General features: G+C 37.2%; 1 protein-coding gene across 2 annotated transcripts in view; it reads left to right on the forward strand.

Moving 5' to 3' along the window:
• The window catches only part of LOC149817252 (mitogen-activated protein kinase kinase kinase 3-like), a 55,461-nt gene extending 32,808 nt beyond the window's left edge, over nucleotides 1–22,653 (forward strand). For both annotated transcript variants that reach the window (XM_089987981.1, XM_089987982.1), the window contains 2 exons: nucleotides 21,345–21,466; nucleotides 22,045–22,653. In XM_089987981.1, the coding sequence (XP_089844107.1) occupies nucleotides 21,345–21,466; nucleotides 22,045–22,306 (384 nt within the window). In that variant the 3' untranslated portion in view covers nucleotides 22,307–22,653. The remainder of the gene's footprint in view (nucleotides 1–21,344; nucleotides 21,467–22,044) is intronic.
• Nucleotides 22,654–24,331: the final 1,678 nt, after the last annotated feature.

A 24,331-nucleotide genomic window follows, 5' to 3' on the forward strand; every position in this document is an offset into this window, starting at 1 on the left:
ATGCTGATTGGGGAGGTGATCTCAATAACAAACACTCAATCACTGGTTTTTGTGTCTTCTTAGGTGAATCATTAATCTCGTAGAGGTGTAAAAAGCAGTAGAAGGTCTCGCTATCATCCACCGAAGTTGAATACAGAGCCATGATAACCACGACTATGGAAGTAGTTTGGCTCCGACGTCTGCTTGCTGACATGGGAGCTGAAGCAACAAAAGCTTCACAAATGTGTTGTGACAACAAAAGTGCGATCTACATTACAAGTAACAGAACATTCCACGAACGCACCAAACACATAAAAATGGATTGTCACTACGTCAGAGAGGAATATTTACATGAGACAATTGATCTGCCATATGTTACTTCGGAATATCAGTTAGTAGATTTCTTTACAAAGCCTCTCGCTGCTCCTAGTTTTCACTTTCTCTTGGACAAACTTTCGCTCATTGTATCGTAAGTTTGAGGGGGAGTGTTAAAATGTAAAACATATAGATATAATAATAATATAAATATTATTATTATATCTATATTTTTCTATAATTTTATTTTATTTTTCTGTATTTATTTTTTTATTTTTTAGTGTCTAGTTCTAATAGAACTAGACTAACCTTATCTAGTTAAGTTCCACTTGGCACTTAACTAGAAAGGTAACTATTGGAATGGTCCAACGATCCATTCCAACGGCTACAAGGAGAGCTCCGAGCTCTCCTCTTCTTCCCTTTTTCAAACTTGTATATATGGGGGTGCAACCCCTCTTGTAAAATACTTTCAATGCTTCTTAAGCATTAGGTTCTCCAGCTTCAATAAAGAATATATTTTATTCTTTTTTGTTTCCTTTTATACCCTTTTAAGGGTTATGCTTAAGTGTCCTTTTAAGACGCTCTTTCTTACGGATTTTAGTTCGTGTTTGGAAGATCCTCATTTCATTTCATAATTCATATATAATCTGTTTGACTATTTTTTAGTTATATTTCTGGTTGACTATTTATGAGTTATATTTCTGCTTGACTGTTTCTGAGTTATATATATATATATATATATATATTTATGTGTATAATTCATATATAATCTGTTTTCTTATCTTTTTCACAGTTCACACTTCACACACACACACACACACTCACACACACGGATGTTGATTCACACATATATATCTATTTTTTGTGTGTAAATATATAATTAGATAAAATGTTGCGAAAAGTGTTGTGGCATAGTGAGCCTCCACAAAAAACTGAAGCCTGGTGTAAAGCATAGGCCTCAATTTTTTTTGAAAAATTTAAAAAACTTTAAAAAAGACAAATAAATAAAAGAAATGCTTTATTAATGAAGCAATAAGAAATAGAAAATCTCAAATAAATACCAAAAAATATGAGATTAACATATAAAAGTAACATTAATGCAACAACTTGATCTATGTATGTAGAAATGCAATATGAGCATTCAATGAAAAGTTAAATTACAAAATCTCTAACAATCTAATTTCTCAACATCATGTTATCGTCAAAAAATGCATATTAGCTAACATAAAAAAAAGAATGGCTAACATAAAAAAAAAAGAATAGTAAAAAAAACTAGAACCAACTCTACATTTAACCAAGGTTTTAAAACCCGTGACTCGGGACTCGACTCGTGCTTTATTGACTCGTGACTCGGCTAGTCAACACGGTGACTCGGACCGGGTTTTGTTAACTTTTGATTTAAAAAAAAAGACAATATATAAATTGTCATTTAAACATATAAAGGTTTGTAGAATGGCTTAATTACTAGTTTAATTGATTAATAAGTAAAATAACTGTAATGAAATATGCGGAAAAGCAAAGAGTGCACTAAGCACTTACAACATCTACTAATGAACAAACAAAGAGGGGCTAATACCCAAACCCACAAGAGACAACACAACATAAAAATATAAATGCCTCTTATTGAAAGAGAGAGAGCTCTCAAGAGTGAAAAATACAAGAGGGGAGCACCCCTATTTATACACAAGAGGAGGAGAGGGAGAGGGCCAAGAGGCCTTAAAAGGAGAGCCACCTAGGGGGCTACCCATGTAGTCGTTGGGAGCCCCCAACGGTCACTAATGTGACCATTGGAGGCCCCATCGACTACATGGTGGGGCCCCTTTTGAGTGAGCAAAAAACAAAAAAATAAAAAATACATTTTACAAAAAATAAAGAGAAAAATAAACAAAGAAAAACAAGTACCCCTATCGGGTACTTGTGAAATGACAGAAATACCCCTATCGGGTATTATATATATATATATATATATATATATATATATATATATATATGAATTACATATATTTTAACACCCTCCCTCAAGCTTTACGGGGATATAACCGAAAGCTTGTTAAGGAGAAACAAAAACCGAGGAGCCGCAAGAGCCTTAGTGAAGAAGTCCGCCAACTGGTACTATGATGTGACGTAAGGTAGTGCTATAGTTCCTCTTAGGTATTCATCCCGAACGTAATGGCAGTCCATCTCAATATGTTTAGTACGCTCATGGAAGGTGTGATTGCTTGCAATATAGATTGCGCTTTTGTTGTCACAACACATCTTCGAAGGAGTAGAGATGACAATGCCCATATCACTGAGGAGGCTTCTTAGCCACACAAGTTCCATGATTGTAGTGGCCATAACACGATATTCTGCTTCCGTCGAGGACAATGATACTTTGTGTTGCTTCTTGCATCTCCACGAAATCATAGAGTCACCTAAGAAAACACAAAAACCGGTAGTTGAGACACGGTCATTGGGATTTCCTCCCCAATCTGCATCGGTATAAGCAATTAAATCAAGTGACGAGGCAGAAGAAAGAAAAACTCCCTTAGTTATGGTATTTTTGATATATCTGACAATCCTTAAGACTGCACTCATGTGCACGGTTGTAGGTGCATGTTGAAACTGACTGACAGAGTGGACGGCATGAGCAATGTCTGGCCGTGTGATGGATAGATAGGTTAGAGACCCAACAAGTTGCCGGTAGGGAGTAGGATCCTCGAGAGGTGTTCCATCTTCCAACCTTAATTTTGCATTGATGACTTCTGGGGTTTCTGTCTTCTTGTCATCGGAGATACCCGATTTGGAACAGATGTCAGCAGCAAGTTTCATCTGAGAGAGAATGTAGCCTCGAGGAGAGTACGCCACTTCAATTCCTAAAAAATATCTTAAGAAACCAAGGTCAGACATATCAAAATTTTCTTTCAAAACCTTTTTAATATCATTAATGCCTTGCTCATCACTTCCTGTGATGATCATATCATCAACATAAAGTAGTAAAATAACTACAGAAGACCCTGTACTTTTCACAAACAAAGCAGTGTCAGTATAACATGAATGAAAATTTAAACTTGTCATTACATTACTAAATCTATCATGCCAAGCCTTTGGAGCTTGTTTTAAACCATATAATGCCTTGTTAAGTTTAAGAATTTTATTTTTACCAATACATACTCCTGGTGGGGGATCCATGTAAACTTCTTCATTTAATTCGCCATTTAGAAATGCATTCTTAACATCAAGTTGATAGATAGGCCATTTCTTTACAGACGCAATAGCAATAAGAGTCCTAATACTAGTCATTCTAGCAACAGGTGCGAAAGTTTCTTCATAATCTATACCATATTCCTGAGCATATCCTTTAGCTACTAATCGTGCTTTATAACGTTCTAATGAACCATCACTCTTGGTTTTAATTTTGAAGACCCATCTACATCCTATTGATTTCTTTCCAGTGGGTAACGAAGTTATTTCCCAAGTTTTTGCTTTTTCAAGGGCACTAAGCTCTAAGTTCATGGCTTCAACTCATTGGGGAATATTTTTGGCCTCATTATAGTGTGAAGGTTCATGAAATGAATGTAATGCAATTAGACATGCTCTATATCTAGGAGTTAGGGACTCATAGGAAACAAACCTATTTGGAGGATTGGAGATCCGACTGGATCTCCTTAAAGATGTTTCTTCAATGTCGGATCCTTGAGAGTATTTTTCTAAGGCACTTATCTACAACATTATCAAGAGGGATTTCCTCTAGGTCATTCAAAGACTCATTAGAGATTTCCTCTTCTTGAGGAGTCTCATCTTCTTGAGATAAAAGATCAAATAAAAAAGTATATTCACTTTCGTCAATATCTTTAGTTTTCTCAAAACCATTTTCATTTTCCAAAAAGGTTACATCTTTGGATACATAGAGTTTGTTATTTTTCAAGTCAAAACATCTAAAACCCTTTTGATTTTTTCCATAACCCAAGAAAACGCATTCAATAGCTTTAGGAGATAATTTGTCCCGTTTATGAGTAAGGACAAAACATTTACATCCAAAAACTCTTAATCTATTGAAGTCAGGTGTTCTTTCAAATAGTTTTTCGTATGGAGATGTATTTTGTAAGGATGAAGATATCATTCTATTTATTAAATAAGTTGAGGTTAAGGCCGCTTCGGCCCAAAAATTCTTTGGAATTTCTTTGGAAATAAGGAGTGTCCTAGTAGTTTCCATGATATGTCTATGCTTTCTTTCGGCCAAGCCGTTTTGTTGAGGAGTCCTAGGACACGATCTTTGATGACAAATCCCATTTACTTCTAAATAGTTTTGAAATTCATTTGATAAATATTCTCCACCCGAATCGGATCTAAGAGTAGAGATATTACTTGAAAATTGATTTTTAACTATCATATAAATTTTTTTAAAAAACTCAAAGACTTCGGATTTTAAATTGAGAAAGTAGATCCATACATACCTAGTATAGTCATCGATGAAAGTGACATAATAGGAGTACCCTCCTTTAGACATGACGGGGGAAGGACCCCAAACGTCCGAATGGACTAACTCAAAAGGTCTTTTGGATACAAAAGTCCGGTTTGGAAAAGGAGTAGATTTCATTTTGCCAAAAATACAATTCTTGCAAACAAAATGTTTCTCATTACAAAATTTCTTTCCAAATGGAAAGGAGTACATTTTTGAGAAACTTGGATGTCCAAGTCTTTGATGCCAAATATCAATATTTTTATCTTGGACATGGTTACAAAAAGAGTTAATGGGGAGTTTCAAGTTGCTCATGTAATAGAGATCTCCCCTTCTATGGCCTTGCCCAATCAGCTTCCCGGACCGGAGATCCTGTATAGAGCAATCCTTAGTTGAGAAGGAGATTTTACATCCATGATCGCATATTTGAGCAACAGAGAGGAGATTTAAATTAAGTTAAGGTACAACTCTCACGTTTGGCACAAAGAAGTCTTTTGAAAAGTTTAAGGTTCCAAGACTTTTAACTTGTAAAGATGTACCATCGGCAGTTGAAACATAGGAGTTTTTAAAATTATTACATAAATCGGAAAGCTCATTTTCAAGGGGGGGTCATATGAAAAGAAGCTCCAGAGTCAAGGATCCAAGACGACATACCTGGAGGAGAGGAGGAAGCTACGGCGGCACCCGAAGTTGATGGAATCTTGAGTAGAGTTTGTAGTGCCTCCGATAGTTGAGCAAGAAAAAACGAGTCCGTTCCTTTGATTGCTTCCTCTTTCTTTTGAGTAGCTTCTTCAACGGAAGCAACTTTATTTTTTGGTGCTTCATTCAACTTAGGGCAATTAGGTCTTATATGACCCGGTTCTTGACAATGATGGCAAATGGCTTTTCTATAGTTGCCATTATAGTTATTTTGTCTTCCAAAATGTGGAGGTTTGTAGGTTTTCATATGGTTGCCGGGTTTGGATACGGCCAAGACATCATTTCCTCCTTTAATCATGCCAAGACGGGTTTCTTCTTGGCATATTTCGGCTATGGCATCTTCCAAGGGAAGAGGCTTTGATCTATGTAGGAGGGAGGATCTAACTTGTTCATATTCGGGCCTAAGCCCATGTAAAAATTGGAAAAAGTGTTCTTTTTCCATTTGTTCTCTCCTTAATTCTACATCTATACTAGAAACCCATTTTGGTTCTAGTAAGGATAGCTCATCCCATAGAGGGCCAAGAGTGCTAAAGTAATCCCTAACACTCATTTCTCCTTGCTTGATAGTCCGGATTTTTTCTTGAAGGAAGAATTGACGAGCAAGGTCTTTTTGTGTAAACATACCTTTCATGAAGAACCATGCTTCATTTGCCATCCTAAATTTGGCAATGTTGGCGCAAATCTTGAGCTCCACATTATTCATGAACCAAGCAAGAATCTTGGCATGCTTACTCTCCCAATCTTCTATTTTAGATTGGTGATCTTCAATGGCCTTTATGCGGGCATCTCCTTCAAGAGCCTTTTCTTGATCGCCTTCCATCTTAGTTAGTTGGAGTTGTGGTTCCGGAATGATGCCCATAACGTATCCCCAAAGCTTTTTCCCTTTGAGGTTGTTTTCCATGGCGGCGGCCCACATCATGTAGTTGGAACCATTGAGCTTGAAGGAGAGATCAATCTTTTGTTCTCCTTCCATAACAACCACTTACAAGAGAATATCAAGGAGAGAGAAACAAAAAACAAATATAGCTACACCAATAGCTATATTAAAATGAAGAGCATACACAAGGCTCTGATACCATGTAATGAAATATGCGGAAAAGCAAAGAGTGCACTAAGCACTTACAACATCTACTAATGAACAAACAAAGAGGGGCTAATACCCAAACCCACAAGAGACAACACAACATAAAAATATAAATGCCTCTTATTGAAAGAGAGAGAGCTCTCAAGAGTGAAAAATACAAGAGGGGAGCACCCCTATTTATACACAAGAGGAGGAGAGAGAGAGGGCCAAGAGGCCTTAAAAGGAGAGCCACCTAGGGGGCTACCCATGTAGTCGTTGGGAGCCCCCAACGGTCACTAATGTGACCGTTGGAGGCCCCATCGACTACATGGTGGGGCCCCTTTTGAGTGAGCAAAAAACAAAAAAATAAAAAATACATTTTACAAAAAATAAAGAGAAAAATAAACAAAGAAAAACAAGTACCCCTATCGGGTACTTGTGAAATGACAGAAATACCCCTATCGGGTATTATATATATATATAAATATATATGAATTACATATATTTTAACAATAACATCAAGTAAAACTGCTCTTAATTCAAATCTCACATTTACTAAAGAAACTACACAAGCAGGAACAAGACAATATTATAAAGAATGACTTAATTACTAGCTTCAAGAACTTTAATAGCCATGCTCGATCATGGTTTACATCCTGAATATATGGACACAACTGTTGTGTTGCAGGGCCTCAGAAAATCTTTGCAAAATTTTGCGAACATTGAACTTTATCTTGATATTTGTAAGCGTTTGTCTGATGTAGAGTTGATTGGACCATGCCTTATATATCTGCACATAAATGCATATAAGCTTTGGATAATGAGAATGTTGTGATGTATATATATTATAATGATAAATGTGGGCATTTTATGCTGTTGGTTTTGAACATGCTGGCAGGCTGCCAACCTATGTCACATGGGTGCAGGTGCGGGGATTCGGCATTTCCAAAAAATCCGGGTGCGGGGGTGCGGCAGGGGCAAAAATGTAAAATATATATATATATATATATATATATATAAGGGGGGTTATAAGGGGGCAGCGCCCCCCCTCCCCTCCAGAACTTTTTTTTTAAAATTCCACAACCCATTTCATAGGGCAATTTTTTTTTAAAAAGAACAAAAAAAATGGACCATCCGCAGCCCATTTCATAGGGCAAAATTAAAAAAAAAAACAAAAAAATGGACCAAAATGACCGTGGGTGCGGTCAACGAACCCAGGGTCGGGTTGACCGCACCCGGTGCCGCACCCGCACCTGCGTCGAGTCGACGCGGGTGCGGCACCCTGCTAGCCGAGTCCCTGTGACATAGCTGCCAACTATTGTGTAGGTCTCACAACAACAAAGTTTCCTTATGGACATTTGCTTTATGTACCTATGTACTTATATAGTTCTTTGTAAGTAGTGGCGTGGTGAACTTTTAATGAAAGAAATAAACTCAAACCCTTAAGGAGAAAGATTTGGAGTTTTGACAGGAGCCACTTCAAGTGGGATCTGATGGAGGATATAGAAGAATAACGATGACTTTCATCTTGTGTTTCAAGTTTCAACCACCTGGTATGCAGTATCAACATGCAAACAATGTCAGTGTTGCAGAGATGGTTGCATGAGGGATAAGTTATGTTAGCTGGATTAGTGGATTCACTTTATGTTCATTGAGGGGTACTGGGTTTGATTCCTTACCTGAAGCTACCAAAAGGAATGAATGATGGACGTGAAATTTGATAGACTTTTACTAGTTTTGTGATTTTATATTAAGTTGGTAAGCCTATTGTTATTATGCTATTTGTTCTTTGAAAAATGAACACTTACATATGAAAAAATTGCCCATAGCCTTTGAAAAATGAAAAAAGTGCCCAAAACTCGCCCGAGTCCGCCCGAGTCAAGGCCGAGTTTTCGCAAAACGAGTTTACCTTGCCGGGTTGACTCGTTGGTGGGCCGAGCCGAGCCGAGCCAAGTTAGCCGAGTCACCGAGTTGACTCAGCGAGTTTTAAAACCCTGTATTCAACACATCAATGAGGCTACAAAGAGAAAGGCTAACATCAAGAGAGAGACAATACCTCTCGGCAAAGAGAGAGACAATCTTCTTCTTGTTCCTTTCGGCAAAAAGGGAGAGGGAGAGCACGAGAGACAACGAGAGGGAGGGAGAGAGAGAGAGAGCGAAAGACTAGCACAATGCGAAGGAGAGCATGACAGCGAGAGACAAGAGAGAAAGAGAGGGAGAGACAAACAAGGTTGTAAGTATCATGTCATTATCAATATTTGTCGGGTCGAAAATAAGATACGTATCGTATTGTATCATAAAAAGTTATAAAAATCAGAAAAAAAGCTATCAAAAAATCTAGAAAAATCATAACACATGAAACAATGATGAATTGCACAAAATATAACCATAAAATCACATATGAAATATTTATGTCTCTATAAGCTGCATAAGACATCATCAAACATCAACTATCTCAGAAGAACAATGCAAAATATTAATTATCTTGCAATTAAGAACATGTCATACTTTCATATTACATAAACAAAAATATTATGACAATAGTTGCATTCGATTTTCAATCAGTTTTCACTCATTACTTGAGTGCCCCATGCCAGATCATCTGATGCCATCTTTGGTGGAGTGTGGAGCTTGATTTCTATCTTGATATAAATCTCTATTTTTTGTGGATCCAACTTCGCGGTAAGTTGGCGGGGGTTTGCATTGGGGCATCGCTCCCACCCTCCGAGGCAATTTTTTTTTGGAGGGTAGCTTTGTAATTTTACTCATAATAAATATTTTTTTACCTTAAGCTACTTGAGTGAAAAATGGTTAAAATGCACATTTACTTTATCAAACCGCAAAAGCCCTCTCCCGAGTCCTACGCTGCGTTGATACCTCTCTAATGACTTCTATAAAAATGAAAGAGGCGACCCTCAAGAGGTCTTTAAAACCCAACAACAAACAACAACAACAACTACTACGCCTTCATCCCAAAACAATTGGGGTCAGCGATATGAACCAAAAAAGAAATTCATTTTGGGTCTTCCACATGAATCCTTTTCCTCCAATCATTTCTATCCAACGCCATGTCCTCGGTGAGGTTCAAAGCATTCATATCCTTTCCTATCATCTCCATCCAAGTCTTCCTAGGCCTACCCCGACCTCTTTTAACTAATATATTTTCCCATTTCTCCAACCTTCTAACTGGAGCATCATTAGGCCTTCGCCGAATATGTCCAAACCACCGTAAACGATTCTCTCGCATCTTATTTTCAATGGGTGCAACACCTACCTTCTTACGTATCTCTTCGTTCCGAATCTTATCTTTTATTGTATTTCCACACATCCATCTAACCATCCGCATCTCAGCTACACTCATTTTTTGAATATGATGTCTCTTGGCAGCCCAACATTCCGTACCATATAGTAAAGCGGGTCTAATAGTCGTCCTATAAAACTTTCCCTTCAACCGCAATGGCATTCTACGATCGCACAGCACTCCAGTAGCACTTTTCCATTTCATCCACCCAACCTTTATCCTATGATTTACATCTCCATTCTCCATACTTTTGAATGATGGATCCCAAATATTTGAAATAATCATTCACCGGTATATCTTGCTCACCAAGCTTCACTACACTCCCATCACTACTTCGTTGCTTACTAAACCGACATTCCATATATTCAGTCTTACTCTTACTCAACTTAAAACCTCTAGCTTCCAATGTCTGTCTCCATAATTCTAACTTAGCATTAACCCCAGCTCTAGACTCATCAATCAAAACAATATCATCAGCAAACAACATACACCACGGTACATTTTCTTGAATTGATCTCGTAAGCTCATCCATCACTATTGCAAATAGGAAAGGGCTTAAAGCAGATCCTTGATGTAACCCAACCGTTATCGAGAAATTGGTTGTCACCCCTCCACAAGTGCGGACATTGGTTACTACTCCTTCATACATATCTTTAATTATACTAATGTACTTGAGAGAAACACCTTTCTTCATCATTGTCCACCAGAGAACGTCCCTAGGTACTCTATCGTATGCCTTCTCTAAATCAATAAAAACCATATGCAAATCTTTGTTCCTCTCTCTATATCTTTCAATAAGTTGTCTAAGAAGATGTATAGCTTCCATAGTTGATCTTTCAGGCATAAAACCAAATTGATTCTCCGATATCATGACAACCTTTCTCAACCTAGACTCAATCACCCTCTCCCAAAGTTTCATAGTATGACTCATGAGTTTTATACCACGATAGTTTGTGCAATCTTGTATATCACCCTTATTCTTATATAAAGGCACCAAAGTACTCTTCCTCCACTCATTAGGCATCTTATTTGTTCGCCAAATCAAGTTAAAAAGATTTGTCAACCATTCTAAACCTTTCTCTCCCAAGCATTTCCAAGCCTCGATAGGTATACCATCTGGGCCAACTGCCCTTCTTGATTTCATTTTCTTCAAAGCCTCTGCAATTTCTTTCTTTTGAATCTTGCGCATGAAGTCACGATTTATCTCATGAAAAGGAATGGAGAAGTCTCCAAGATCTTGAGCATGACTATCATTAAATAGCTTATCAAAATAATCCAAAACTGAAAAATTTTAATTCGTTCATTTTTTAAGTGTTGACCATATTTCATACGATACACCCGTATTGTATGATACATGTGATATGCACTTGTATCGCATATTGATATTCCTCATAGTAACAATATGTATCATATCGTATTGTATGATACAATACGGTACAATACATACAACATTGGAGATGAGAAAGACAGTGGGAGAGGGAGAGTGTAATACTAGAGGAAAAGAGGGGAGTGCCCTAAGTACTTGGGCCTCCCCTCAATTTTGGGTCAAATAGGGGCCACCTCTATTTGACCCAAAAAGTTGAAGTGCATGCCTCAGCTCGAGGCGCGCTTGACATGAGGCGTTTGCCTCGAGGGCTTTGCGCTTTTTAAGTGTGCCTCAAGGCTCAAGGTGCCTTGCCTTGAGGTGCGTTTTCAACAACATTGATTAAATATATTAACATATTATAAGCATATATTATAATATTCTGTATTTCAGTTATATATTATATATTTTTGTAGTTCAATTATTATAATATGTATATTATGTATATTGTGTGTTTCATTTATATATATATATATATATATATATATATATATATATTGTTAAAATGTATCTCCAAAACCATTGTTGTAAGTATAAATATATATACTTATATATATAGAGATACATATACATATATATCATATATGTATATGTATCTCTCTCTCTCTATATATATATACACATTTTATTTTCTTATACCCGAAAAGGTTCTTCTTGTAATTTCACATCTTACGCATATTCCACTTGGAATATGTTGTAATTTCTTTTTATTTTTTATGTATTTCCTTTTTTTCTATTTTTTATTTTTTCCCTTTTCATAAAGGTGCATTGGGGATCCCCCCAATAGAGTCGTTGGGGACCCCCAACGGTCACAAATATGACCGTTGGGGGCTCCTCAACGACTCCTTTGGGAGTCCCCCTTGTACCCCTTTGCTTTTGTATAAATAAGGGGTATTCCCCCTTGTTATTCCTTAAGCTTGAGAGTCTCAAGCATTTGCTCTTTTCTATAAAATACATGCCTTAGTGCATGTTTGCTACTTTTACGCATTTGTGCGTATTTTGTTGTTGTGTGAGTGCCTTCGTGCACATCTTTCATAAAGTATTTGTGCTTGTATGCGTATTGTCTCTTCATAGACAATTTTACATGGTATCAGAGCGAGGTTGGTGATAGAGGATCGTGGGATTCTTCTTCTTTTTCGAGTGCCTCAAAAAGCGTGCCTTCAGATCTTTGAAGTTTGAAGTGGTGGACCTTGCTTCTCAAATATTTTAGAAGAATCTTGTGCAAGTCAGATTTTGAAATCTTGTGTTGGTACGCATTTTCTCCCTTCCTCTTTACTCCTTAATGGGCGAAAAAGAGTCTCATTTTGCTCTTGGCTTTAAACTAAATGGGTCCAACTATCATGTTTGGGCCGGGAACATGGAGGCTCACGTAAAAGGAAATGAGCTATGGGGTCATGTGCAAGGCACAATTTCGGAACTGGAACCCAAAATTACTGTGGTAAACGGAAGTGAAATCAAGATTCTTGAGGGAGAAGAAAGAATCAAAGCCCTTGAAGAGTATTCTAAGAAGCACAATGAATGAGAAATGAAAATTTTCAAGATTCTTTCTTGGTTTTTCTCATTCGTTAAAACTAAGATTAATGCCAACATTATTAAGTTCAAGAAAACATCGAAGGCTTGGCATTATCTTGAGAAAATATATACGTCAAGGGACTTATCTCATAAGTATTACCTTCAAACGAAGGCTCTCTCTCTTACTCAAGGTGAAATGACTATTAGGGAATATTTTGCCGATCTTTCTTCCATTTGGGACGAGCTTGCCATACTTGAACCAAAATGGAGTGGAGAGGCGATTGAACTCCGTCACAAGCAACTTGAAGAAGATCGGTTCTTCAACTTTTTGAATGAGATAAGGCCCAAATTTGAGCAAATAAGGTCATCTCTTCTATCATCGTTTACTCCTCCCTCTCTTGAAGATATACTCACCAAATTAAGTGGTGAGGAAACTCGTATGGGGTTATGTAAACAATGATCAAATGTTCTTGTGGTTCCTTCTAATTATGAAGAAAACAATGGGGTCAATGTTGTATCAAGACCCAGAAACAATGTAAAAACCTATCGTTCTCCTCACTTTAAACCACAAAATCAAGGTGAAAATGGTGGGCAAAGAGGAAAAAAGGATTATAGCAAAATTATTTGTCATTTCTCTAAAGAACCGGGGCATATCAAACCCATATGTCCCAAATGGAAGAAGCTTCTCGCAATGACTACCACTAGTGTACCACAAAAATAGGAGGCATCTTCAAGTGGATCTCTCTCTCTAAGTCAAATTATGGAAGCCCTTCAACCTCTCCTCAAGGGAGCTACCTCCGGTGCCGCCGTGTCTACTCCTTCCTCTCCAGGTAAAGTCTCTTGGCTTTTAGACTCCAGTGCATCTTTTCACATGTCCAAACATATTTTCGCTTTCCGATTACTCAAAAAATGTTTCTCCATCTTTTGTTTACACTGCAGATGGAACCTCTCTTGAAATTAAAAGTATAGGTAATTTTGAAACTCCAGACTTTTTTATTCCAAAAATTAGATTTATACCTAAACTAAACTTAAACCTTTTCTCAACTCTCGGACCATGGTTGCGATATTAAATTCTATTATGATAAATGTTTAATACAAGATCGCCAGTTCGGGAAATTGATTGGGGAGGGCTTTAGGAAGAGAGACTTATACTATATGGACTCTCTTCAAGTTTCATTTTTTTTGTAATGTCGCCCGACACAAAGATATAAATGTGTGGCACAAAAGACTTGGTCATCCTAATATCACCAAGTTATCTTATTTACACTTTACAAAAGACTTATGTAAAAGCTTATTTTCTTGTAATGATTGTATTCTCGAAAAAATGCGGAGTTTGCCTTTTGAGCAAAGAACTATGTTCTCTTCTAAAACTTTTGAAATTGTTCGTTCAGATGTTTGGGGACCCACACCTGTTGCTTCAAAATGAGGCTTTTCTTATTATGTAATTTTTGTGGATGACTTTTCTAGATATTCATGGATCTATTTTCTTAAGTTCAAACATGAAGTATTTTCGTGCTTCATTCATACAATGATCAAGAATCAATTCAACAGTAACATAAAGATATTTAGAAGTGATTCTGGAGGAGAATATCTCTCTAATCAATTTAAGGAGTACCTTGAGGATAACAGAATTGTTCACCAAAGGTCTTGTTCTAAAACTCTTCAACAAAATGGGTTGGTCGAAAGGAAACATAGACACATCATTGAGACCACTAGGACCCTTCTTATATCCCAAAACATTCCTAAAAACTTTTGGGCTGAAGCAACTATTGCTTTTATTTATCTGATAAATCGCTTACCATCTAGGATATTGAAAAAAATATCTCCTTTTGAGGTATTACATAAGCTTGAACCTGATTATAATAGGTTGTGAGTCTTTGGGTGTAAGTGTTTTATAAATGACAAGCTCTCTCCCAAGGCTATTCCTTGTGCCTTTCTCGGATATTCTGAAACTCAAAAAGAGTTTCGTTGTTATGACCTTAGAGATGATAAGTTATATGTTTCAAGAAATGTAACATTCTTAGAAAATGAAAGCGGCTTCGAAAAAAATGTTTCTCAACAAGAAAATGTTGATTACTCCTTATTTGACTTATTGTCTAGTAATGATGACATATCTAGTGATGATGATGTATCATCAAACCATGATGGGGAAAATGATGGTGATGTTGGTGAATATAACTCACCCAATGAACAAGAAGGTAGAATTTTAAGTGATCCAATAACCTATTCTCGAAGAAACCAAGATACCTTTAGAAGTGCTATTGATCAATATAGTGAGTTTGCTTCTACTCTCGACCACAAAAGATCTGAAAGGAATAGGAGACCTCCAACTCGTTTTGTCTCGTTTGATTTCTTTTCACCCCGATATAGGGCTTGTCTTAGTGCTATTCAAACTTATTTTGAACATAGAAATTTTGAAGAAGCTAAAAAATGTATAGAATGGCAAGAAGCTATGCAAAATGAACTTAACGCTCTTAGGAAGGCTGAAACTTAGGATTTTCAAACTCTACTCATAGGAAAGAAAACTATAGGTTGTCGATTGGTTTTTAAGGTTAAGACTAAGAGCGATGGATCACTGGAAAGGTATAAAGCTCGCTTAGTCGCAAAATGATATGGGCAAGAGTATGAAATTGATTATGATGAAACTTTTGCTCTTGTAGCCCGAATGGTTACAGTTAGATGTCTTATTACTAATGCATCTATTAAAAATTGGAACATTTTTCAATTGGATGTGAAAAATGTTTTTTTGAATGGTGATCTTAACGAAGTTTATATGGATGCTCCACCAGGCATGAAGATTCCTAAATGTAAAGTTCTTCGTCTTCGAAAGACCCTCTATGATTTGAAACAGGCCCCCAAAGCCTGGTATGATAGATTCACCAGTGTAATGCTGAAAAATGTTTTTCCTCATGTTATACTGATACTGCTTTGTTTACTAGAAAATCTGATGTAGGAATTGTGATACTATTGCTTTATGTTGATGACATGTTAATTACAGGTGATGATGTTCAAGGAGTCAAGGGTATTAAGTCCGTCTTGACTTCAAAATTTGAGATGTCAGACTTGGGTTTTCTGACATACTTTCTTGGAATTGAGGTTGCCTATTCTCAACGTGGTTACTTTCTATCTCAGTCTAAACTTGCTTGTGAGATTATTGACAGGCCAGGGATTTTTGATGACAAAGTCTGCTAAATTCCTGAAGTCGTGGGATAAAAAATAAAGATTGATGACAGTGTTATTCTAACCGATCCTACTCCTTACAGGCAGTTGGTAGGCTCTTTAATGTACCTTAGCATTACTCGACCTGATTTGTCACATGCTATTCACATCGCCAGTCAGTTTCAGCACGCCCCTACAATAGTTCATATGAGTGATGTTCTTCGCATCATCAGATATTTAAAGAGAATAGTGAATAAGAGAGTATTTCTATCTTCCTCTTCTGAATTAAAATTACTTGCTTATACTGACTCAGATTGGGGAGGTGACCCTAATAACCGTCACTTCACCACTGACTTTTGTGTTTTCTTAGGAGAGTCTTTGATTTCATGGCTGTGTAAAAAGCAACATAAGGTCTCTCTGTCATCCACTGAAGCAGAATATAGAGCCATGACATCCACTACCATGGGAATTGTATGGATTTGATGCCTTTTGGAAGATATGGGAGTGCTTATCAGAGAACCAACAAAGCTATGCTGCGACAACAAAAGTGCAATTTATATTGCCAAGAATCACACCTTTCACGAGCGAACAAAGCATATAGAGATGGACTGTCATTATGTCAGGGAAGAATACTTGAAGAAGGTCATTGATCTACCGTACATGACGTCTAAGTATCAACTTGCGGACTTCTTTACAAAAGCTCTTTGTTCGCCCAGATTTCATTTCCTTCTTAACAAACTTGCGGTTATCGCACTGTAAGTTTGAAGGGGGGTGTTAAAATGTATCTCTAAAACCATTGTTGTAAGTATAAATATGTATACTTATATATATAGAGATACATATACATATATATATCATATATGTATACGTATCTCTCTCTCTACATATATACATATTTTATTTTCTTATACCCGAAAAGGGTATTCTTGTAATTTCACATCTTGCGCATATTCCACTTGGAATATGTTGTAATTTCTTTTTATTTTTTTTGTATTTCCTTTTTTCTATTTTTTATTTTTTCCCTTTTCATAAAGGTGCATTGGGGGTCCCCCAATAGAGTTGTTGGGAACCCCCAACGATCACATTTGTGACCGTTGGGGCTCCCAACGACTCCTTTTGGAGCCCCCCTTTTACCCCTTTGCTTTTGTATAAATAGGGGTGTTCCCCCTTGTTATTCCTTAAGCTTGAGAGTCTCAAGCATTTGCTCTTTTCTATAAAATACATGCCTTAGTGCATGTTTGTTACTTTTACGCATTTGTGCGTATTTTGTTAAAGTGTTGTGTGAGTGCCTTCGTGCACATCTTTCATAAAGTATTTGTGCTTGTATGCGTATTGTCTCTTCGTAGACAAATTTACGTATGTGTGTGTGTGTAATTCATATATCATCTGTTTTGACTTTTTGTGTGTAATGTTTCTGAGCTATCTTTTTCACAGTTCATACTTCACATGCATCAATGCACACACACATATATATATATATATATGTAAATATATATAATTTTATATATATATATATATATCAACATATTATAACTTATAAGTATATGAAATTATGTATATGCATATATTGTATAGTTTATGTATTTGTTTTTCACATATATATTATCTTATGGTTTTTGTTGCTTAATCCTTTTAATTTATTCAATTTACATTTTTTTTGTTTAGAACAAGTGCTAATGTGTCTACTTCATGTTCGGAATTTCCAGATTTGGAAGATGAGGTGATGGGCTTGAAGCGAAAATCTGGTGATCCAACATGAAATTGAGCATATTGTAGGGACAAAAATGTTTGGAATTCCGTGACGTGCGATAACTGTAAAACAACTTATAAAGGAGACATATAGAATTAAGCAACATCTACTTGGAATTGGAAACAATGTGAAGGCATGTGATAGAACAACACCAGAAATCAAGAAAGTACTTTATGAGTACACAAAAGGAATCGAAGAAGGGAGATGGAAAAAATAAAAAATAGACAATTAATATATATGAAGGGAGATTTTAATACATGTTATCAACTTCAGATTTAGGTGGACCTGCATTTTTGCAAATGAAGGGGCAATAGAGTAATACCTTTGCCTTGAAACCACCACAAGCAAAAGGACCTATGAGTTTATATTTTCGAGGCGATACGAAGCCTCCATCATACCGCAAGTTGCGAGAGCCAATTTTGACTATAGAAATTGTGTAAACAAATAACAAATAAGTTCTGGACCAATACAAAGTGCATTAAGCCAAATATGGATGTAGCATAATGTTGGATGGATGGATTGATACTAAGGGTCAAACGTTTATTAATTTCTTGGTTAATTATCCCTTAGGTACAATGTCGTGCATCCAATTGCGAACGTAAATGTAGTACTTTTGAAGTGGTAAACTGTTATTTACTACTAAACAATATTTGTTAATTTGTATATATTTTAACTATATATATATTTTTTGTAAATTTATATAAATAAAAGAAACCGACATTTTGCACAAGAAGTTGATTGATTTGGTTTTTGTGCAATATAATTAAAGATTGATGCAGATATATGAGGAGCGAATGAGCAAAGAAGATCTCAACGGCCCCATCATTTTAAGAAAAGTCTATGAAAAAGATGAGTGGTTAAGTGAAGATGATACTTCACTTACCATGGTCTTTTGTTGATAAGGCATCTGGCGCGTCGAGTAATAGGGGGGGGGGGAGCAAAAACTTATGCTACATAAGACATAAGGAAAAAATATCTAATAAAGGAAAGAAGGTGGTGAGGATGGAAGAAGAAGAGAAAGAAACTAGTTTTGCAAAAACTGAAGAAGATGGGCAATATATTGATGAAGATGTTTCATATGATGACGATGGACTTTTAAGTTCAGCATCTAAGGATTAGATTCATTAGAGTGGAGAGTAGAGAGTTTTGGACTTGCTTGTTTGTTGATTTATGTCTTTTTGATATTGTAAACTTATTGGGGTTCTTTGACCCTTACCTTTTAGTCATATGATTTTGGATTTGACTATTTTAGACTTCTTAAGCTGTAAACTTATTGGGGTTCTTTGACCCTTACCCTTTAGACTAATATCAGCTTGGATTTGACCACTTGTTAAGTTGTTATTATAAACTCAAGTTATGTGTATGTAAGTTTGTTGTCAAATATTTGTATGCATATATTTTTATTTGGTGGTTTATTGGTTATGTTTTATTTAAAAAATTTCGATGTCGCCTTCACGTTCATGTCATAGAGATAATCCTGCATGACAATATTGCAAAAACATTGATAATATACCATGGTCATTGAAATGTGTGTTTTATGGTGCTATTATTAGAGGTGAATTGCATAAATTTAAGCAACATATTGCAGGTCTTCGTCAATTTGTACTTCCATGTCATTTTTCATCTATTCCTACCACTTTTAATGTTGATGTTATTGTTGAACTAGAAGAAATTGAAAGAAGAAGATTGCAAAAATGCAAAAAAGGAATTCCAACCATTGTTCCGGATTCTGAAAATGATAATGACCCACCATGGCAAACTCAATTAACTCACTTGCCAAAAAGAGGCATCAATATAAAGAGATGGTGGTGTGACAATTGGATGCAACGAGGATTTTTGTCTTAATTCTTGGCCTATATAGTTTAGTTTTAGGATCTTTATAGTTTAGAGACGAAGATTAGCATATGAGACAATGGTTAAATGTGATGTTTTTAGTTATCATGGACTATCAGTAGGTCAATTATGACTTATGACATTTTAGTATGACTTGAATGTGAATTTAATATTGTTAAGGCTTCAATTGTGTTTAAATTATATAGTTGCCTTTTATTTACAGTGTCAGTTCTCAGTTGCATGATTTGTTCATTCAATTGTTTATTTCTTTTTCTTATTTGTCTATTGTTGTTAATTTTTTTTGTATACATGATTTTATTTTTTGTATATTGTTTATTCACATTATTAGTTGTATTGTTTTTTTATTCAATTGTTCAGTTATTCTTAATTTTTTAGCTAGTTATTTAATATAATTGTTTTATAGTGTTTTTGTCTATTACTTATTGTTGATTGATTTTATGTTTTATACATGTTATTAATTTTAGCAATTTGTTTACAGATTTTGTGTATTTTTTATTTATTTTTAATTGGGGTACCGACTTATCCTCCTAGTCATTTTAGGGGCTCACTGCCTAGGCACCCCCTACCACTTTTGACAACTAAGTTCGTAACCACAAGACAAATAATCTCATCATAAATCGCAGAACCAAGGCCAATGATATACCTGGTGGCCTACTGATCTTCAGTTTCACAATGTAGTCTCCATAGGTTTAGGCGATGAAATTCCGCCATGTACTCAGGCATAAACTTCGAATCCTGACGAAGCAAGAGGCATCGACGATATGCCTACTGAGAGTAATTGAGTGGGACAAACTTGGCTTCCATGGCTTGCAACATCTCACACCTTTATGGGCCCAAGACCTTGGCCCTTACGAACCTGACACAGATTAGTCCACCACAATAACGCTAGTCCTCGTAGGCGGGTGGCCACAATCTCTACCCATCGGTGATCTGTAATATGTTGAGAAGAGAAGTACATGTCCATTGCCATCTTCGAATCTAAGAAAGCATTGCTGTCAAGCTGACCCGCAAACTCAGGGCGGTCCAACTTGGCCCTGTAAGTATCCACTTGTTCGGTCACACGTCCCTGACGATGCAGGACTGGTCCTGGATGATGATTGTGCCAAAAATCCGCATTATTGTCCGGATCTATAAACGGATTCGGCGGATAGCCTCAAACCGCTTCCTAGGAGGCGACCTCTCTGGTAAACGACCTCGAGGCACGTTTGACTGCGTTTGATCTTGATGTGCAACTGTTAGAATGTGTGCATGCTGGTCCAATTATGGGGTTTAGGTTGACTTGGGTAGGCCTAGGTATGGGATTCAAAGGATAAATGGGTTGTTGTGGGTAGGCTAAAGGCTGATTTGGATGAGTTTGGTTCGTGGGTTGGGTTCAGTTTCAGGTGGCCAGGATAGTGAATTTGGTAAGGATCTGGTTGGATCGTGATCAGATCAGATACATATTAATTTGTTGGACTCATAATGGGGTGGGTCGAATACTGGATCGAGGTTTGAGGGTTTTAACTCTGGTTTGTCTCGGATCCAGATCCAAAATATGAATGAGTTTGGTCATGACTTTTTGCAGCATTTGCTATTTTCTTTGGGGCAGGTAACCACTATTCACAACCTCCACTTCTTCTCTGGCTTCTCTTTTGATAGGTAGTTTTTTGTTGTTTCAAAAGAAAATGAAAATGAATTGATTATACAAAAGAATTTATAATTAGGTGCTGTCAGTATGGCAGTGTCTCTTCTTTATGCCCAATTGCTTATATGCGAATCCTGGTGACACTCTATTCCATGGGAGAAAATTTAGGGATCCTTTTCATTTGTTTTATTTATATTGTTTTACTAGTATAATTGTTATAGACATTTGACATTTCTATGATGTGGTTATCTTGATTAGTAATTGATCTCTGTTCTATTTTTCAGTCTACCTCTCCTAAGCAAACAACAATGCAGTTAACTAGCAGGACAAGTCGGTCTCCCATTCACAATGCAGATTACAAAGCATATCGTTCAATTGGATTCCCGATCACACGTAATACCTCAAGGTGCATTCTTTAATGTCTCATTATAATTTCTTGTTGTTTTGTATCTTTTGATTAGGCTCAAGTATTTGAAGTCCCAGGACCTATGTCACATAGGTGCGGGTGCGGGTACGGATGCGGATGCGGATGTGGCGATGCGGCACTTTAAAAAAAATTGGGTGCGGGGAGGATATATATATATATATATAAACGGTTTTAAGTTAACACTACGTGTATTTGTGTGCATTTATGTATTTATATATATATATATATATATATATAATATAGATAAAAATGAACTTGATTAGGGTTAACTGAGTCTACTTTTGGATAGAAATGGACCTCAGTGTGGTTGACTTCACCTAACACAAAGGAAGCTGTGTCCAAGTGTCGCACCTGCCTGGGTGCGTGTGCGGGTGCAGTGCCCTATTAGAAGAGTCCGTGTGACATAGCCCAGGACCTTATCTGGGATTAGAAGTCCCAAACTAGCTTGGGTAGCTCTGGGTCGGTGCTGATCATTGAGCTGTCTTCCTGGTAGGGAGCCCATGCGAGTTCCACATTTCGAACATTTGAGAGATTCCTGTATACATGTTTCCTTGCAGTGAAGAGTTGATGTCGAGAAGGAACATGTCTTTGCCTGTGTCTCCCGCATCAAGCCCATTAAGGCAGTTCAGGTCTACTATGGGGACTGGGTGGATATCGCCGCCTCATCTGACTTCCGTGCCGAGTAGGGGTGGTGGTTACCCAGCAGAGTACTCGGTCCTCCCCCGTGTGCAACCGAACATGATTCACATGGATCCAGAAGTCTACCAAATGATGATTACACCGGATGGCTCGCCAACAGCCAGAACCATGTATAGGTAAATAATGTTCAAGAGGCTTCAAGGTATATAGAATTGCACTGGATTTTGGACAATGTCTCTTTCTGATCAAAGCCACATATCTAACTTGCCATGAATTTCTCTCACCTTTTTGTTAAAAGAAAGAGTATCAGTCTTTTGGGGGGTTGTTATTTCTCTTGTATGGCTACAACGTCCTCATACTGTGAGTGCTCAAAATGTAATATATTATCTCGCCCCCCTTTGTTTCGAATAATCAGATGCCAAGATACTTGCAACCTTTCCGGTTCGGTGGTTTGTAAATATTGTATTGAGAGTAATGCTGTATGAAGTTGAGAAGGAAATATAGAAGCTATCAAATTGGTTTCTTTCGAGGATAGCTGGTCATTTTCTTTGCTTATTTGGCTTAGTATACTTTTTTGTAGGTTATGTTGTTCACAGAAAGCAGGCTGTGTGTGTGTGCCTGTGCATGCCCTTGCGCGTGTGTGTATATGTGTGTGTGCGCATGTTTGCACGTGCACTTCTGGCCTGGATATGTTATCTTTAATTTCATGGTGTCTGGATTTGAATGGCAAGTTCCTCTAGGTGATGTGCAAGCTATCTTCGATAGCTTATCCCAACATTGATTTCTAGGTGAGATCAGGGGGCGTTTGAAAGCTTCCGATATGAGTTTTCCTGGGGCTTGTTGATGTGGTGCGTGGCTCATGACAAGATCCAAGTGGCTTCAAGCGTTGGACTGATTTAAATAGAGTGGAGGGGAAACCCTTGGATCTCGTTCGAGGCACCTCACATGTGGGAATCTTTTTCCCTCGGATCTTCAGATTTGAGGGATTCAAATACCCCCCTAAATGGCATCTAACCTTGATAAGTGAGGGCACAAGCTAGGACTGCCATCCTTGAGAAGTTATAACCCACAGCCCTACCGTTATCATAGTGGTACTTTATCATAACACCTCTGCTTTGCTTGGGACGTCCCTTGGCGTAACATCCTAGGTCCCCCTTGCCCATCAGGGAGTACACTCAGCTTCAGCCTTGTAGCAAAGGATGCGTGCCATGGGTTTTGAACTGGTGACGTTTTCTTTAATTCGCTGACGTTACTTTGCCCTCCAGCCTGAGAGCGGAGCCCTTGTATCATTAGCCTTTAGTATAAAAGGTCAATCAAACAAACATGTTAAGATCTTTTTTTTTTACCTAGCATAATAAAACCCTCGTTTTGGAAATATTTTGGGGGGCGCAGAGAGGGTTTTGTTGGTTGGGTGCGGGGGAGATTGGGTGAATTGTTGTTATTTGTTCTCTTTGTCTGGTAGGAGCAGTGAGTGCACGTCACCTTGTGTTGGGACCTTGCAAGTTCAAATCTCAATGGTATGGTTATATAAATAGAACCGAGGGGTTTGACATTGTGGGATGGGCCCTAGACTGTTTGACGGCTAGTCTAGGTTCAAATCCCATGGGCGTCACCCCCTACGGAAGCTGAATCTTGGTGACTCCCTGGGATTGAGCTGTAAGCCTTCGAGTTTTATGCGGACATGGACAGAGACCGTAAATTTGGTAGGCTGAGCCTGAGTCAGTGCATCTAGGTCTCTGTGCATGGAGGGGTTTCTCCGAGGAAAAAAAACAATGGTATGGTTGTTTAACTGGTGGGGGTCTGCCTAACCCAGCTTGCCTATTAAAAAAAGCCTAAAATTGCATGGTGCAGAAATGAAAAGATCTACAATGAAGATTGTTACAGACTGTTCCATTGCATCAACTAAAGTTAATTCACGGAACAAAATTCAAGCTCAAAGTCTGTTCACTCGTCTAAACATGCATTTGGTTTTATAAATTTGTTAAACTTGGTCATATGTTATATGCGAGTATCAGGTGTTATATGCTCTAATCAAGCTATCTAGTTCTATAATAACAATTTAGCACTTGATCTTGAAGGCTAATCAAGTCTCTTCAAGAGGTGGATGCTCAAATATCTAACTGGATTCCTCCGTTTTGTATTAGATTGTTCCATGTTTATTAGTTCTAGTTGCCATTCTAAATTATGCATTTTTACTTAAGATAA

The sequence above is a fragment of the Nuphar pumila genome, chromosome 14 (genome assembly GCF_984573655.1).
Source record: "Nuphar pumila chromosome 14, dmNupPumi1.hap1.1, whole genome shotgun sequence".
In the NCBI taxonomy this organism is placed as follows: Eukaryota; Viridiplantae; Streptophyta; class Magnoliopsida; order Nymphaeales; family Nymphaeaceae; genus Nuphar; species Nuphar pumila.